Below are 19,077 nucleotides of genomic sequence, written 5' to 3'. Positions count from 1 at the left end.
TCTTGTTGATACCTTTTAAGTGGTATCAACAAGATAAAACTTTTTAAGAACAGACCATTTTCTTTTATCAGGTAACAAGTTAGACCTTCACACCTTGCTTAAGACACAATCCTGTATTCAGAAACCTGCAACTAGCTATGAAGTCTTGGTCAGCCTCTGCTTGCACAGAGGCCTTCCTGATCTCAGCAGAGGTCTCCTGAAAAAGATAAGTTACCTGGGAAGTTAAATCGTCCATCTCTCTGGCCCATAGGAGATGGGTTTGGGGGAGGTGTTGCACTGGGAGGGTTGGAAGACTGGAAGGGTGCTGGAGAAGATGGTGTGGATGAGGTTGTAGAAGAAGGATTACTGCTAGAGTCCAGATGGTTTATTGCTGGTGGATGCTCCTGCAAAGCAAAGAAAGTAACTTGTGAGAAAACAATAAAAAGGAAGAATTCTCCTCAATGCTTACTGAACAACAGAGAAAGGAAAGCTGTCCCTAGCCTTGATCATAGCCTAGTTTTTCTAAGTAGGCAGCTGGAGCTGTGCACAACCTATGTTTTAGAAGGAGAAAGTGTCACATACCAAAGTCTCTTTGCAAAGTGAAAGCTTAAGATGCCGTTCTTGCTCCAGCCAGCAAGGTACTGCTGCCACCTCTCCTTACTGTAGCTCCTCAGTGACTTACAAACACAAGACTCGCTTCAGTCACCACATACCTTTTTAGCTAGTGCTTTGGGAAGAGTTCCAAACTGTGGTTCTGCTGGTCTGTCTACTGGATTATTGATATCAGAAGGGACAGACTCTGTTCTTCTTATTTTTGTTACTGAAAAACAGGTTGGAGAAGGGAGGGAAAAAAGCTTTAATCAGATTCTTATTCTTGTGATATCATCAATTACATTGAAATGCTAAGAACTTGTAGAAAATTACTTACTGGGAAGGAAGGATATTCTACAAGCAGGTGCCTCTTTAGTACATTTGTTGTGACATTTTAATCTGAAAGAGAAACATTACATGTTAAATAGCAACTTGTTCTTTCAAAAAAAGAGAAGCCTGCCCTTAATTTGTAATTCTTATGCTAATCTCAGAGGGAGTTCTGGAATGCTCCAGGCCCCAAAGCAGCGTGCATTCATGGGAAGAATCCTATTATGTGTGTCATTAGGCTAATGAAAGCCCTGTACATATCTTAGCATCTGATTTATTTTTAATATAGCTACCTTCACTGACTCTCATCCTGCAGCAGTGAAGCACTAAAATCTCAGTGCTCTCGACTGACAGCCCAGAGATGCAAAAACTAAAATCCTTGCTGTTATTGAGGTATCCAGCTCCCACTACAAGATTTGCCCATGATCAGGTAGGAAGCCTGTGGCAGGGCGGCAGGCAAATACATTTGGTTCATGCATGTGTCAGGCTGCCAACCTAAGTACAAGTTGTGCCATACCTGGTCCCTGGTAAACTTGAATCAAATGCGAGGTTCTTCTGAAAAAGACCATCACTGCGTGCTCACCTGCAGTACTTACACTTCACCCCGAACATCATGCTTTTCTGACAGACTTGGCAAATCTGAGATAACCAAGACTTTGTAGAGAACCTAAGTGGAGACAAGATGGGGAAAATAATGTTAAGTGGTGTCTAAAGGAAAACTAACATCTGTAGGTAGTTACAGACAGGCTATACTCCTTTAGCACTTTCTGAAAAGGGCAAGTGGTGTTGTGGAAAAGCCTCCTCACTTTTCTGATAAAAAACAACCAAAAGAAGGCTGGCAGCAACTCTGCTGGCCTCTTGCTAGTTCTCCACTCCTGGAACAGGGCTGAGTGGTACTCAGAGGTGTGTCTGACAAGGAGACAGGGTGTGCATGTGCACACATCTCTAGAAGGTCCTCAAAGCTGCAGCTCAGCAATTACAGATCTGAAGCCTCATGCAGTCAAAGATATCCAAGTGATAGAATATCACTTCTTTTCATAAAAACCCCTCAAACTGGAATTGAGCTTCACCTCATGAAACAAGCAAGTACTCTGAGAGGGACAGCCAGCACACACGCCAAGTGCAGATCCAGCCCATGAGCACGTGCTGCCCATCAGCCGCTGGTGTCCCTCCTCAGGTCAGCAGGACGATTATAGTCACCTGAACATCTTTGTAGAACTGAGACTCAATTTATAGTGGGTGGCTAGTGGTGGGAATGTTATCCCTTTTACCAGAAAATTAAATGGATAGGTTTGGCATTAGAACTGGATAGCCCAGTTTTGGTTTGGATTTGGGAAGGAGGGATGCAGGAAACTACAAGGGAAGAAAAGGGAAATGCTCTTTCCTCATAGGGAGGAAGGAGCAGCTTCCCTTTCCTTTGTAGCAGTGGAAGTATTTTAGAAAAGGCATTGATACACATTTGTTGTGCTTGGTCCTATCACCCCATACAAAACATTGCTACTGCTGGAATGCTAGTCATTACAGAATCACGAGGCAATCGGCTGTGTAAAAAGGATTTCAAGTGCTGGACACATCAGTGATATATTAAACAGAAATGAAGCTGAAATACATTGTTACGGCTGAACTTGGCAAATGAGGCACCTGACCAACTTCTAGCCAGTCTTAGAGCCGTCACTGCTGCAAACGCCCTCAATAGGACGCTGGTCCGACCCCTCAGTTTGTTTCCTTCGTGGTTCCCACAGCACATGTTGCTTACCTGTGTGTTACAGCTAAGCCAAAGTCTCTTCGTACCGTTTGAGGGGATCCTTGGGAGAGTTCTGGTGGAGAACACAAGGATGTTTTAGGGAAACATTACTCGCAAGCGTGCTTACCAGTCTAGACAGAAACAAAGCGCTCGCTGTCACAGATAAGGACTGTTGGCCATGCCACTGTCAGGAGCACAGCTGAGATCAGTTTGCCTTCTGCTGTAGAGCTACTACTTACTACTCCTTTATTTGTTCTCATATGGAAGCAATGTAAGGTCCTTGGTGGTGGAATCATAATTACTCATTCTTTTTGTTAAATGATTATGTTTTACATTTAGGTGTAGGCCATTCTCAAAACAAAGTGGAAAGTCAGACTTTACTCCCAATTGGTTTACCACAAATACTATTCCCTAGTTTTCATGCAGTGTCAGTAGACTTCAGAATATTATTTTACACTGAAAATTATCTCCATTTTATAGGCAGAGCCAGTGTGACCCAGCAGCTAGCTGCTAAGTGCAGAAAGTGAGACCTAGACTTCCAAATGCCAGTCCAGCCCTCCAGTGGTTATACCACGTAACGTCCTAAAGGTTCTCAAATACTAAGACTCTAGCGTACTTCCTGAATTAAATCTATAGCTGTATTGCAAACCTGGAGAAAACTCTAATCTGCAGGTATCAACCCAGCTTCCCGGCTGGACACTGTCAATGCTTACAAAAAGCCACTCTCTTTCTTTGACCCTAGAGGGCACCAGATTCTTTTTTATCATTATTGCAGTGACCTTTTAAAGGCATCTGTGGTATTCAGCATCTTAGAACAGGCTGGAAATTCTAGTTGCTTTTCCAAGGAGTATTGCTGAGCTAGTGTAGCCATCCGAATGCACAGTCATCTGAATTAATCATAACACAAAGGTTAAGATGGCTGCTAACATCAGTTAAGATGGCTAAATCCTTCCTGAAGAGCCCTAATGAATATAACAAAGTTTGGCTTGAACGGGACTTAAAAGAGCCTACAGTACAGATTTAAAAACAGATATAACTATAAGCACAGAAGCATCAAAATTCTTCATTTGTTTTAATTTACTCTAATGCCTTTTTTATATATTGCATAAATTCTATCACTCTCCACAGAGAAACACTCAGATTTCTGCTTGCATTTTCATTTTACAATTTTCTTTCTATGCTTTTTCATTTCTGAAAGTAATTCCTGTTTTAAAGGGCATTAGATATGTGTGTGGTGCTAGAATGTCCTTATTTGGACTTTCATACTTCAGAAAAAGATGAGACACTTCCCAGGATGCCCGTATCTCTCTACGTTAGCTTCCAAGGTTACGGGTTGTGTCTATGAGACAGACACACATAGTTGCATCAGGACAGCTGAAACACTAAACCGCCGTGATGGGTTACCGGATACAAAGGCAAGTCCTAGTCCTGTAAACACGTGAATAGACTCATCAGCATCAGAGCGAGCACTCCACACTAAAGCCAATGCTGAAGCTTTCTCAGAGGGCTGCATGCAAATGTCTAATTTCATTACAGAGATACCTGGCCAAGAATATCCAAAGATATTCAACGGTTAGATCCCTCCAGCCCCAGAGGCACCAATAACACCTGTCTGAAGTCACAGACAAGCAATTACACCCCAACTCCTGGCTTTAACCCTTTAAACATCAATACTACTTTTCCTTGCTTTTATCATCTAAAGAAATACCAGGTACAGAAAAGACCATGTAAGCATCCTGCAGTTCTCCAGTAGGCCAAGCTCCTGTTGAAGTGAACAGAAGCTCTGGGACAAAAGGCCCTACTGAGGGCCTCCAGAGGTTGCACAGGGATGATCAACAGATAGCTGACAAGGACAGGTTCTTCTCTCTTGGCAATGAAACGACAACAGCTCTGTAAAAATGCCTTACCGAACCTAGAGAGAAAAAGAAAATATTTTTTTTTAGACATTCATATTGATGTGACAGGATACACACTTTGCTAGAGCAGAAACTCTTTTCTGCAGCGTTTGATGTCAGGTTTACAAACATCTCTGGTTTTGCACAGGCTCCTGAAGTCACCACAGAGCAAATATTTTCCTGCCTACACTTGGCAGTCTTTGCTGGGTAGAGCTCCAGCTCCAGCCTGCGAGTGAAGTGTACAAGAGTGCACCTGAATTTTGGCTTGCAGATGAGAAATGTTGATGGGGCTGGGCAACTCAGTCAGCTGGCAGGCTGCAGGAAAGCTCCTGAATCACACAAGTGCTATGTTTTGCACTTCCTATCGCACTTAAATCAACAGGACCTGGATCACAGCAGAACCAGGTTCCTACCACTGAACTTCAAGACAAAGCTCTGCATTGGCCACAGATCCCTTCAGTTCAAAGTCAGCTTTTCCATCCGTTCGTACATGGGATCTGCTTACTTGCCGCATTTAGAGGTTTAGCAATTTGCAGGTTATAGTACACACTTCACATGCACTCCCAGTGCGGCAGAATACTGTATCGCTTACAGGGCTGTGCCTTCATAATGAGCTCTTGCATGTCAATCAGCAGGCGCTACAGCACTGCAGCACCAAAAGCACAGCCCTTCGCTGCTAATGCTTGCACCCAAAATCTCAACTCCACCCTGAGCCAGGCCTGTTTCCCTTATATAAAAATCTAATTTTGGCAAAAAGGTCCTGAGCAGAACAGGCTCTCTGAACTCTTCCAGGTGGTCAGAGTTAGCATAAGTTGTAATGATCCGGTGCCTGCTACAGAATGTGGATGCTAACCTAAGCCTCTGCAGTGGTTAGGAGCAGCCAGGGTCTTTGGAAGGCAGGTTTCTTTCCCAGTTTCAGCTATTAATTAAATGTTAGAGTATTACATTCCATCCTACCTACACAAAAAAACCCGTATCTCAAAGCCTGGATCAGTCCAAGCAAAGGCATAGCCTAAGACCATTTGTCTCGTTATGGAGCTGTAGTAGTAATAAATGTGATTTAAAGCTCATGCTAGCAGCTAATATACATCTTAAGGTAAAAACATAAAATGATACCAGCAACTTGAACTGTGAGGAACATTTAAGGACAGAAGAGAATTCTAGTATGTGGAATTGGCTACTGGATGCTTGAGAAAAACTGGTTGGGAGCCTACAGTAGCAGCAGCCATCCCCATCTCCCCAGTAGGTGCCACTTCAAATAAATGCAAATAAATTTCAAGTAAAGTATACTATTAACAAGCAGGTTTTGTGGTTATCTTAGAATATCTCACTGATACAGATTCTAACTGTAGTGAAGCCACGACAAGGCAACTGGACACCAGCTCTTTTACAGTCGTAACTGGAGCCCTTTGGTATTGAACACAGCCCACCAGTGCCTGTGGGAAAGGGGGAAGCATCATGCTTACTTTATTGGAGGGACTTCATCTATCCTGTTTCCCAGCTGTGATTCATGGGACTTGCTTCTTGTGAGGGTTGGAAAGTTAGGTAGCAGCTGAAAAACCTTCCGGCAAGGGGGAGGAGGAGTCCGTGGGGGCTTCAACTTATGCCGTCTCTTGGCTTGAGGAGTGGTTGGTGGAGTAATGGTGATGCTATGAGGAGTCCTTGGTGTTAACCTTCCGCTGTGTGCAGGGAATGCAAAAGGGTCCAGGAGGTTTTCTGCATAGATAGAGGGTCCGTGACTGGAGGCAAGAGAATCTGAAGACGGGATGGTAGACACTGACACAGAGCGTGCCTGCTGGCTGTTGCCCTTGGGAAGGTGCGGTGCAGAGGGAGTCCACGTGGGCGCAGAGGAGCAGGGGGATTCGCTCATGTTTGTAGAGCTGTTCTCTCGGCGAGCCTCAGGAAGGTTCATCAGCACATCATCTTTTAGCTCCCCGCCTGTTCACCAGCCGTAGCAATGTTGGTGATGGATCAAAAAGAAAAGCCATCATATACGGACATACCACACCATTCTGCTTTAGACTAAGGTGGTTTCTTTCCCCTTGCTTTGCACCTAGCCAAGGTGTAAGCCTAGTTTCTACCCCCCCACCCCGACACCTATCTAAGACATCAGCTGAAGTAACCTTGAAAAGGAGAATGGCAGTAACTACCCCTCTTCCCTATCTGTACACACGTATCTCAAAAGCTGAAATCGGGTCCTATGTTCTAAGATGGGCTGAGTTTTAACAGACTGGGGCCCTGCTGAGGAATGTGGGAGGCACGCACCCACATAAAACAGGCGCCCACATCCCACTGCAAGCCTAGGTGGATTTGGTGCCAACCTGTTTAGACAACTCTGTACATCCACCCTGGCCCCCCGTCTGATTTTAGAGTGGTCCTTGGTTAAAAGAGGAAACTACTTTCTATTAGCCAACAGAACTGCTAAACGCCACTTAAAGTGAGAAAGGCCATTAGACTGGAAATAAGGGGTAGCTAGGATCCGCTGGTGCCTGGAACTCACCTGACACCCGAGTACTGGGGCACTGCTGTTCAGTGACAGGCGGCAGCAGCACTCAGCAGAGCTGCTGTCTTTGTTCAGACTGTCCTAGATAGAGCTGCACCAGGGACAGACAGCTGGACAAAAAGGAACCGCCACATCCCGCTGGATCGCTGGTGGAGCCCAGCACTGCCTTCTACAATGCCCAGCACTGTAGTTCAGGATGGCCCAGTACAGCTTGTAAACAAATTCTGGATATAAATGGGGGAAAAAAAAGTACAAAGGCCTACAGGCAGCAAAGCAGGGAGGCATAGATTATTGGGATGAGGCTTAATTCATCAGGATAACTCTCTGGCTTAATTTTAAGTATGTCCTTAATGACTTAAATCAAGGTGAAAAGTCAAAGCTTCAGGGCCTGATGTCCTGTTGACCAGTCAGTGGTTGAAAAGAGATCGTATACCTCAATTTTTTAAAATGCCATTTCTTTATAATAAATGAATGCCATGACTTCTGAACAATGGCTGGTTTTGCCACAGTATGGATGGGAAATATTTGACAACCCAGGACAAGAAAGATAGAAAAAAGGAAATATGAAACTGAGCTGGTTGCTGACTTTTCCATTAACTAATCCTTATCGCTTGTAATGGTATGAACTGTCATAACACCACCAGGAAACAGCACCTTTCAGGGACAGATTGATAACTGCTACAAAGAAAGATGGTATGCATGTTAGTACCAGTATGCTGTGAGAAACACTCTGGGACAAACGGATTTTACAATACCTTTGAAAGTAGCCTGGGGAAGGTGATGGGAAGATGGTGAAACAGCGCTCTGGGAATCTTGAGTTTGACTGATCTTAAATAACTTGGTCAGATCCATTTGCATGCTGAACATGCATTTCTAATTACACAGCACCCTTCTTTCCATAATTTCAAGGTAAACCAAGTTTCTTTCTAGCTCTTGAACCTGTTGTTGTAACTTGGCCAATGATTCTATCAATTTTAGCAGTCAAAGAAAAATGGCAGGAGGCAAGCGGTTTTAAAAAGAAGTGAATCAACTGACAGACTACAAGCTACGCAGTGGTAAAGGGTTGTCAGAGCAGTGTTTCTCTCTTCCAAAGCATTGAGCTGAACACTACTCAGGCTTCTGAGCAATGTAATGCCAAACAGAATTAAACTTTCTCTCTGAGCTGGCAATATTTGGGAAGGGGATTACCTACAAGAAATCTGGTTGTATTCGTAAGGTCAAGGATAGGTGTACTGAGTGACAGAGGATTAACTGGAGCATTAGACACAACTCTCAACAGAGAGGGAATTAAGGTATAGTCTACTGAGTAGGAGAGGATATTTCTACATACATTTATTTCCATTTATTTATTTATTTGGTACGCTGTCAAAACCAAATCCAGACCACAGCTCTAGATGTGTTTGATCACTGCAACTTCATGTACATCCAAGAGCCAGAACCTGATACCGGTTACAGAATATACCCAAAGACATTCTCTAGAGGTTTTTGCAGGTTGTCTCATATGAAAGGAAGCAGGACGGGGGCCGGGTTGCCAAGAAACTAATTCCGTAGAACAACAAGGCAGTCTGTACCTGATTCAGTCACCTTCCGTAAGCAGCTCAGTGCCCCATTGAGTCTGGAGCACTCATCATCTCTGGCACCACATCTCTTCATTGTTTCTTTCACCTTTGACTCATTCATTTCTAGTAAGGCATCTAAGGTCAGCTCCTCTGGTATTCTCTGCAGAAAAACAAGATTATACCTTTTTTTTAATATACATATATAGATAAGACTGTCATTTGTTATTTTGATGTCCTTTAAATAGTGCCACTCTCTCACTGCCTGGTCTGACTCATGATTTACTCAGTTTGGTAGTGCAACTCTCTTAAGGATCACTGGGTCAGTAATGATCACACAGTAATGAGTAAAGATCTCAGCAGTGCCCAACAGCTGCTCGCTGTCCTCCCTACATCATGCGAGACCAGGTGTCTGCTGAAGTGTGTTCTGTATCACTAGGATGTCATGGTCGTCCTCTGGTATTTAAGTTAGGATTAGAGGTGACTGAAATACTCTACTGCCCTTGTGGGAAATTTTCACTCAGTATTTTTCATTAGAAATAGCAGTCTGAAACAAAATAGGCCTAAAACCTGAAAAAATGTCAGATAAAGATGTTTGGCTTTTCAGTAGGGAAGTGAAAAGTAAATAGTGAGCAAAATTGCTTCTTTTGTTAAACAAAAATACATGTTTTGACAAAGAGATAGTGAGCTCCTCCTCCAGCAGCTTTTCCTTCATTAGAGATCCAGCCTTACCCATATCTTGCTTGGAGATATATTTGTGCAGAACTCCTTGTACCTCTTAATACACCAGAGCCCCCAGAGTGCTACGGTTTAGATCAGACACAAAAGATACCAGAGACTGGAAGGCACAAAATGATCTGTTATTTCCTGACACAAAACTGAGCTGTGTCGCCTCTCTCCTCCCCCATTCAAATGTTTCCAGTGTAACTCTGCAGCAATTGTGGTTAATAAACAAAACCAGGATATTTAGCCCAGATACCCAGGAATTTCCCTGAAAGTTTTGCCTAAACAAACCTCACTGCTGCCTACTCTCACAATGAGATCACAATTTTCACAATATTTGGCCTCTTTCCTAAAGTTTCAACGGCTGGAATGTTATATTAAAGGCTTTCAACCTTTATTTGAAGGGGAAACTCAAAAGTGTGCCTCACTGTTTGGAAACAAACAGCTTGAAATCCTCTAGACTCTTAAACTCCACTTCTGACTATAAATCAAGTTTGAATGTTGTTGTATGTCCTTTAACAATCACATCTTTCTTAATCCAGACTTGGGCCTTTGACGCACAACTTAACTTTGACAAAGCTAGAAACAGCCCCAGTCTTTGGAGCTTTGTAGGTGGTAACACAAAGAGTAATCGCACAGTTTCCATTTTTAGTAACTGCTGCATGGAGCAAAGAAAAATAATAAATTAAGAAAGGGCAGAAGTCTAAGAAATGCATCCTGCATCTTCTGTCACATGCCCTGAACTGGATGAAACACCAAACGCAGCTGACTCAAGGAGAGGCCAAGAATTTAAATGAGCAGTAAGCACAAAGCGGGTCCATAGCAGGGACAGAGTTCAATGAAGTTTGGGTAAATTTTCTTGTTCTTCTATGTTTAATATTAGCAGAATAACAAAAGCACAGATATCCCACCTGACACTGGGTGTTATTAATCACTTTTCTGCATACTTGCACCAGCAAGATGCAGGAGTAAGACTGCCCTTGCTTGTTCCTGAAGGACTTCCACAGGGATAGAATGCAGGAAGCACAAAGACTCCAGTGAAAATGCAGTGCAAAATCTGCTCTCCTGGTATTACCAACCTGATATTACACTCCAAAGGACAAAAAACCCCAGAGGTTCAGGTCATCTGAGCTGAAACTGGGGTGGGTTTCCACAACTCAAATACTCCAGCACGGAGCCAGCACAGGTTTGCTCACACAGAGCCCCAGCCAAACTGGGCTGGTAACAACAGAATTAAACCAAGTCTTTCTTACAGTTAGTTATTTCCCCAGCACCCCCGAATTCCTCCCCCCGCACATAGACGGGCAGTCCACAGAAGCATCTTTGTTCACGATATCACAAGGGTGGTTCTGCAGCGCAGGACGCCAGCCTCACACGACACAAGCAGCTCTAAAAGGGGCAGCGAGGACGGGCAGCCATGGAGTGGGAGCGCAGTGTGGGAAGACGTGTTCTACGCCACCGTGGGTGCCCCCGTGCTCTGACGCGTGGAAGGTAATGCTTCCCCACGAAGCATAAGGGAAAGCCAGTCTCTCTTACAAAAACATTTATCCCATTTCATGCTTTTACGTGGTGTCAGAGTGAGTGGGATTACAGCGATGTCATTCTTGAATTATCTTGAAGCATTTCCTTACCCCCACCACTCCCCAGTAAGAAAACAACCCAGATTACACAGCCACTGTTTAAAGCAGCAGCGTCATTCCAGATCCCAGTATAAGCTACCAGGTCACATTACCCAGTATCCCCTCATTTCCCGATCCTTCGCACGACACAAAAGTAACCGGTAACTTATTAGAGCTATTAGCAAGTCAATCAGTAAAGTGGAAGAGACTAAGATTTCCTCGGGAAAGCAAAGCTTTTGCACCACGGCAAGTTCCGTAGCCCAGGCTTTAAATGGCCAGTGCCGGCAGCTGGAACGCAGGGCCAGCTGGGACAGGACTGGTCGCAGCACTGCTGGGGATCTGGTTTCCCCAGTGGCTGCTCTGCAGAAGGACCCGGAATGGACGAACACCGCTGATCTGCAGTGCAGCTCAGGGCAGTGATGGCACAGCGGGTATCAAGGCTTGGAGCAAGAGCCACACTGCTTCAGAAAAGCACGTGTGGCGTCAGATACTGAAAAAGGTAGTCCCTGCCCAGTTCAGAGATCACAGGACGGTCAGTAAAGCAAATCCCAATAAAATAATTTAAAAACATCCAAAACACAGAGGCTAGGAAAAAAAAGAGGAAATCAAGTCTGGTCTGCAAGCCTGTGCCGACCCAAGCAGCCAGGATGCAGTTGGGTTCTCTTCTGTCTGTTCTCCTTTCACAAGGAGGGCGAAGTACAGCAGTTACCCAGGGCAAACGCCACCGCACCTTTGACAGGAGCCTTGTACCCATACAGTTAGCCCTCAGTGGAGTAAGAAATGGGTTATTAGACCTTTGGACTTAAAAAACTGAGTATACACACTGAGTGCGTGCTTCAATCTGTATCAGTAAGGCGGAATTGACTATTTTAACTTACCCCAAATTAGCTCTCCTCGTTGTGCTAGTATAGACAAGGCTTAACTGGGGAATTCCCATTTCCTACTGTAAGAGGTATGTGGAATGGCACTTGGGCTCAGCTCCTGGTTTTAACAGCACACTCCAAAGGCATAACTCACACAAGCACAAAGTTGTTGAGCTCACAACCAGTGCAGATGCCCGCGGATGGCAGGGAAGGGGTGCTGCAGTACTCCCAGAGCGGGCTTGAGTCCTGCACAGCGGTGCTGAGCCTCACGGGCCCTTCTCTCATCCTCAGAGGGGAGCACAACCAGACGTTCACTGGCACAGAGAACTTAGCTGTCATCTCCTGGATTGCCTGTTCTTGCAAGTCTGATGGTGTTCAGAGCTTCTCTTTTTTAAAGATCAAACCCCTGCAACCAGGAATCCCCAGCTTTTACTTTTAATTTTCAAACCTTCCTGGTTGCAGAGGAGAGCATAATTTTTTTAGAATTACAAAACATTCCAAAGAGTCTTTTTAGAAGTGTTAGGGCATTCTTTCCTTCATCTCACTCATTTGCAGGACACAATCACTATGGAGGGCTTGATCACCCTTAAGCTGACTGGTTTCACTTCCTTCAGTAGGTCTGTGCTCTACAGCTCCATGTGTGGCCCGCCATGAAAAGCTGTAATGGTTCACAGAGGCAGAACCGTGCAGCAAAGGGCAGCCCCAGCTCTTCACTGCGAACTCTGCTCTGCATCCCTAGCGTGACCTCCCACAGACACGCACCCTGACATGCTTGTCCCCTTCCTGGGCCTGCATGTAAAGTCCAATCTACTCTTTTGCTCAATAGTTTAATTTTAGAAGGACAGAACAGCAAGTTGTAGGAAAGTGTAAGTACAGAAAAGGAGATTATATTTAAACAATCCCAACGACCTTGAGCTGGGAGAGCTCAGACTCTCTGAACCTGCTGCCAGCCCCCATGACACGCGACAAAAGAAATAAGCCTTAATAGGGGAGGAGGGAGGGGAAGTAAGAGGCTTTCTTTAAACAGCCACTCATGTGCTGCACATATGTGATGGCTTAACATAACACTGGTCACCCTGATCCCTGAAAGACTGGCCTGGTATGATTCAGCTCGGTGTCAGCCCCCCAGTCAATGTGATAACGATGAGGGTCACCAGTTCAAGATGGCTCTTAAAACTGGTTCCGTTGCTGCTGATGCTCTGGCTCAGTTGTTGAGCTGGGGGAAAGGATGTTCCCTGCGAAACACCCTGACAGTGTCCGTCTCAGAGGGGCATGGGGTGGGCTCCAGCCCCCTCAGTGCAAGAGCAATTCTGGGCTTTGCATATGGGTTACTCCCAATATCCAGCACTGAGGGTAAGAAATGTGAGTTCAACAGACGTCACTCTACCTGCTTCTTCATGGCTGCTGTGGCTTTTAAAAAATGCAGCTTACAGGCTTGCATTAGGAGCAAGCTAAGCACCATCTCCCTGGGCACACCTACAGAATGACAGGGGAAAAAGAAAGAGCAGAAGGAAGCAGAACCTGCTTTCAATCTTTCAGCACCTCAGAACTGCTAGCAAAATCTAAATCCTTACTGACCACACATTGTTCAGCAGAAGTGATGCTAAAAAGGCCAAATCAGGAAATTAATCCTCTCCACAACAGATACAAGGACTTTTCTACAAACCCCTCCTGCTCATCAGCCATACAGACTGTGCACTGCATGGTACGCATGTTTAAAAGAGAAAAAAGCAAACCACAGTGCATCCCAGAAGCCATCCAAAGGTTAGTCTCAATTAGTTAGGGTGAAGAGTTCACAATAGTGTAATAAGGTCTTTAATCTTGTCTAGTGTCCAACTTAAATCCCTGAAACATGGCAAAAATACTGGTATCTAACACAGCGGGTGGGTTATTTTTGGTAATGATTCCTCCCTGCTGACAAGCCTAGGGAGCTCATGCTGCTGCTAGCACTCTGCAAAATCAGTCTGACCTGCGCCCCGACCCAGTAGACGTGGCTCTTCCTATAAAGCCAGACAGTTGTCAAGGCCCCAAATGCCTCCTCTTAAATCAATACATTCCCTCACCAATCACCTTCCCGGAAAGCAGCAGATGCTGGAAGAGAAAGCCCATTACATAAGGTGCTTAAATTCCCACTGATAGCTCTAAGCAAAGCATGTAAGGATGCTCTTAAGAACATCTTGTGCCTCCTAGTTGTTATTTTGCTCTAGTTTTCTGGTGTCCACTGAGAAGGTACTGAAAAATTGTTGTATTATTAAGTTTCTGGTGATTTTATGGGCATTCTGGAAAGCCTCTCGCATGAAATGTCTAGCTTGTGCTAATCAGTGAGCATGCACAGGCTATGGTTTCACATAACATCTCCCTCTTCACCGTTTCACCTCTCACACAACAGGTGGGGTGGAAAGGAGCTGACAGTCTGAGGGCATTCCCACTCAGTTTGCTCTTTGTGGACAGGATAATGCTGTCACTTACTAATTTTCTGGGGGAAGACAAATGTAGCAGTTGCAGTGTTTCACTGCAGATTCCGAGGAGCAGCGTGAGCCTCGTGCTGACCTCAAGCCATGAAAAATTCACAGCGAACAAGGCTGTGCAAGGGGCACCTGGACCCCTCGGCAGGGGAATATTTTCCAAGAGCTGTTTACACTGGGGAGGGGCATTCAGCTGGAACATAGTGATGGAGTTTTAGGTCCAGGAAGCCTGCAGGACAGAGTTCATTTGCATAGACACAATTAGCACATTCAGGATCTCTGCTATCTACCAGTCCAGTCAGAGTTTCTGCTGCCAGACCCATGGAAATCCCCAGCAAATGGCCAAAGTCTTCACAGCCTGCTCATGTAGATATGCTGACAGAAAAAGCTGAGAGGATACAGCTGTGGAAACCTGATAGGCTTAGGTCGATCTGCTGCTTCTATTCCCCCAACCAAAGTAAGGATGCACACACAGAAGCCCCACACTTTTTCTCCAACAGCTGATCAGCTACAATCTGCTACAAGCTAGATCACAGCCCAAGCAAGCAGAACCATCTGCCATGGTCTCACAGCATCAACCCTATGCTGATGCCTCATCCTCTGCAGATTTTCACAAGGGCAGCAGGAGACTCTTAACAGACAATTCCTACACAAGGCACAAACCTTTCCTGCTCTGCTCCCTGTGTGCCAAGTGCTACCCCTGGCTTGCTCAGGAACCACTCTTGACTTACAAGAAAGTAGGTCTTTAGCATAACTGCTAAATGGGGAACGAGACAAATTTCATAAGCAAAAATGAGGTATTATGAAAAAAATCTATACATTGGGAGTCAAATACATTCCCCAAATGCAACAGCCGTAAACCAGACCCAACCACAGTAGTGTTTCATCTTCTCCTGCGTGGTCTCCCTGGTGGCAAAGTTCTGCTTACAGCCAGCAATCACTAGGGCAGGATTTGCCCCTCCCTGTGCACGACACTTATCTACTCTAAAAACAGCTTTCCAAACTTGATTGACTGGAACCCCTGCTACATGGCGAGCAGGGCCGGTTCAGACATGTTTCAGAAGATGATAAGGAGATGACTACGTTCTTAAGTTACTTTTTAAGATAGTGACAAGTTATATGTGGGAACAAACATAATAGTGACGTTTCTGGGAAGAACAACAGTAAAGACAGATAGGAATTTTTTCTGTGCTAAAGAAAATAAGCCAATCGAGATTTTTTTAATACCTTTTTTTTTTTCCAGTAGACATGCCCCAAGCCCAGTACCTAGTAAGGAGCTCTGCAAGAGACTTCTTTCATCAGCCACATTCTCTTTCCCTCCCACTCCTCCCTCAGTTCTTGACTCCAGCTCTCAAGGGGAGCAGGACAATCCAGATCAGTATATTTTTCTAGGCCCATTTTGGAGCAACTTTTACCTACTAGAGACAATACATAGCTTAAATATCTTCTGTCTGTATGGTTCCTTGTCCTGCCTTTTCTAGTTCTCAGTTCAAGTATCTCTTTTCCCAGTTTCAGTCCACCATATTTAACCATTTATGCATCATTTACGGTATTAAACTACATGTACACAGTGCTAATCAATCTCTGGGACTTCTAGCCAAGAACAAGGATTCTGGCATTTCCTAGAAAAATACTTAAAAGGTACAGAACAATACTAGCCCAGCCCCAAAGCAGAGCCTGCTCCACGCTAGCCACAGTTTTCTATGATAAAAATCTGTCTGGCAACTGATTAGAGGAACAACAACAAAGAAACAGAAATAGCATAAGTTGGGGTAGGGGTTCAAAGCTTTCTTACCCCTCAGAACTGCATTCACAGCGAGCAAACAGGATCACAAACTCAAAGCTTGTATTCTCCACCTACCTCCGAGTCCGCTAGGTCCGCACAGAACAGCCCTTTCACTCTCCGCAGCATGACCAGCTGACTGTTATCCACGTTCGCGGGAGTTGTAGCTGTTGCCCAACGCCATAAGCAGTGCATTGTTATTACTATAATCTCTTTCAGAACTAAAGGATTTTACAAGCAGTCATTATTCTGGTTTTAAATATAGGTTTTCAAAGAAAGAAAGGAGCCTGACAACAAGACAGCAATTATAACAGCAAGAGCTTTCAAGCTTCACAATGTCTAGAGCAAGTCACTGAGCAAAAATAGTCTTCACTCCGGACTAGAGGAGTCAGCAGATATTCTAAATCAGAGCCAGTGCTCTATTTCTGACAGGAGAGCCCAGGAGCTTCTGTGCTTCCCTGTAGGGCAGCTTTATTTGGGAGAGGACTCGGGGGGAGAGGGGAAGGGGAGAGAGCGAGAGAGAAAGAGCATTGTTTCTCTAATTGTGAGCTAAAAAACTGCTTGCAGTTAGGCTGGTTTTCAAAGGTGTTATGTCACAGATTAGCACATTTTTTAAATACTCCCTCCAGCAACACCAGAAAGGCAAAGGGAATCAGAACCATTTAGAAAAGCAAAAAACCACAAACGAGAGTGGGCCACAGGAAGCCCTTCACTTGCATGCATCTCCTGCACTGTACCTGCTCTTTCTGTTCAGACCTGCGAGGTGGCCGGGGAAGGGCTGTGCTGCAGCTGTTCTCCGAGACTCTACAAGAACCTGGCTGCTTCTCCAACTGGTTTGAGCCTAAAGTCTCAAGAAGAGAGGGCTATCTGCCTACATGAATACACTATCACAATGTTTGTGGGATTTTCTTTCTCTCTGTAGCACTTTGTGAAAGCATTAAGTGGGAAACCCAGCATGATTATTTCAGTTTTACAGTGAGCTAATAGTATCTTAATTACGGGAACTCATTTCCCACTGTATCTTGTACATCAGCCACAGAACCAGGTACAGGACTCAAGTGTCCCCATTTTCATTGTCTGCCCTGTTCAGCCTTCTCTTTAAAGGCTCTCTAACCACCCCTCTCCCCAGTCATGTCACAAGTAGCGTGCATAAAGCTAAGGGAAAACATTATATATTTCTTAATAACTAACCTATTAAAGCTCCTTCTGCAGTGATTTCCATTTTGAAACTGTTCAGCTGAATTGTCGTTCACAGGCTGTACAAAATTAAAACAACAGCAGGAATGGTCCCGTGATACCTGTAACATTTCTGAAAGACAGCTCATCACAGACATCTCCCCTGCACTGTCTGCTGACGTCCACGCCACAAACACCAACAGTGGCTGCACTGCTATTTTCTAAGCAGTGAAATAACATGACCAAAAAAAGCCAACACCAACCCAAACAAACTACAAGAGCAGAGCAATTGGTTTATTAGCCCAGCTATTTCCATTTCCCCCAGATCACAGCCTGTCACAGCATGTCTACTCAAAAATAATTTTAATGACCCAATAGGTGTTGCAGTTCTGTTCAGCTAATGTAAATGCTACAGAAGCTGTCTGCAGCTTCATGAAATGGATGGAGAGCTTTTAAAAAATAACCATACATTTGGAATCACAGAAGAATTGAAATGTACACCTCTTGTATTTCTGCCCCAGAGAAGAGAAGGAACACAGTTCATTACACTGGTCACTGCCTGGGAAAGGGTACCAAGAAAACACGAATAAAAATAATAAGCAGTTGGAATATGTTCTCTTCCTGCTTTAGATCAGAACTGGACTTGTTCGCCCTTTTTAGTGACCACGCAAACAGAATGCCAGTCTCAACGATGTTTGCTCCCTGAATTAGCAGGATGTGGCAGATTTGAACTGTCCACCTCCCTCCCCCTTCCTCCTCCCCTCCTCTTCACCTCTTCCCTTCCCCCCCCCCCCCCCCCCCCCCCCCGTTCTGCAGGCATCACAAAGGATTTCAAAAAGAGCTACAAAGACATTCTTTTAGGCTCAGGCAATTCCAGTAACCTTAGAAACCAACAATAGTTGTGAGCATGGCAGTTTGGCCACAGCAACAGGCTGCTTTTCTGTTCACCCTCTGTCACTGCTGTACCTTTAGCTGTGCTACCCAAAACCTTGCTGGCCTGGAAGGCAATATGCAGCATCATATTCAAAATAAATAGGAGTAAATAAAAGGAACAACTCGGTTCTGAATTCATCCTATTTTACCAGGGCCTCCTCAGTTACATCAGGACCAAGTTGGAATAACTTCCATGAAAATTTGCTGCATTTTCCACTCAGGCAGATCCCTACTGAAGTCAAAGAAAAATTTTGCTTGTGTAAGGATCAAAGGAAACTGAGTGAGAACACTGTGATCTGGCCTGCAGAGCCAAAAATGGGAAAAAGAATGGAAAAAGCCTTTTCTGCTTTGTTTAGCCATCAGTGGACTGAGCTCTAATTATACCACCATTAATGTTACACTGAACTGTCTTGTCCTCAGTACAGAACAGCATGGGGAAGCCATGCTCAGACCAAACCCAAGGGAATAATCTCATGTCAGTGCCTTGCACTTCTGGAGTTCTAGTAACCACCTAAAAGCAGCCGGGATTTCTGGCTCTTCTTCTTCTTCTAAAAAAAAAATTCTGAGACAGGAGCTGGGGGCCTTAGCTTATCTGGTCATTTCCGATTCCAGCAGAAGTGTCAGATTATTCTGTGCAGTAAAGAGGCATCCAGTGATTCGCATGTTAAGAATTAAACTGTAAAGATCAGGAGCGGCCATGGTCTGCGAGCATGAGCAGCTTATGCCAGCCACCACAGAGACCAACCACAGGGGACTTATTCATTCCACTCTTTTACACTAACGCAATGCTCTTTGGGACCAGTTTGAAGCAGAAACTTTATGTGTGTGTGTGCGTGTGCCCGTGTGTATAAAATGAAAAAAAACCTGTTTTGTTTCTGAGCAGAGACTCCCACCCAGTCAAAATCCAGATGAAAATCCAC

At 44.7% G+C, this 19,077-nt stretch overlaps 1 protein-coding gene across 1 annotated transcript in view; it reads right to left on the bottom strand.

Moving 5' to 3' along the window:
• The window catches only part of KSR1 (kinase suppressor of ras 1), a 71,990-nt gene that overhangs the window by 15,311 nt on the left and 37,602 nt on the right, over nt 1-19,077 (bottom strand). The window contains exons 3-10 of the mRNA XM_086763050.1: nt 8,611-8,758; nt 6,003-6,474; nt 4,549-4,553; nt 2,654-2,714; nt 1,481-1,564; nt 908-969; nt 693-799; nt 215-383 (exon numbers count right to left, since the gene is read on the bottom strand). Coding sequence (XP_086619176.1) covers nt 215-383; nt 693-799; nt 908-969; nt 1,481-1,564; nt 2,654-2,714; nt 4,549-4,553; nt 6,003-6,474; nt 8,611-8,758 — 1,108 coding nt within the window. The remainder of the gene's footprint in view (nt 1-214; nt 384-692; nt 800-907; nt 970-1,480; nt 1,565-2,653; nt 2,715-4,548; nt 4,554-6,002; nt 6,475-8,610; nt 8,759-19,077) is intronic.

This window comes from Chlamydotis macqueenii, chromosome 19, assembly GCF_036417535.1.
Source record: "Chlamydotis macqueenii isolate bChlMac1 chromosome 19, bChlMac1.mat, whole genome shotgun sequence".
Lineage (NCBI taxonomy): Eukaryota > Metazoa > Chordata > Aves > Otidiformes > Otididae > Chlamydotis > Chlamydotis macqueenii.
Note: the sequence above shows the minus strand (reverse complement) of the source record. Positions and strands in the feature narration are given on the sequence as shown.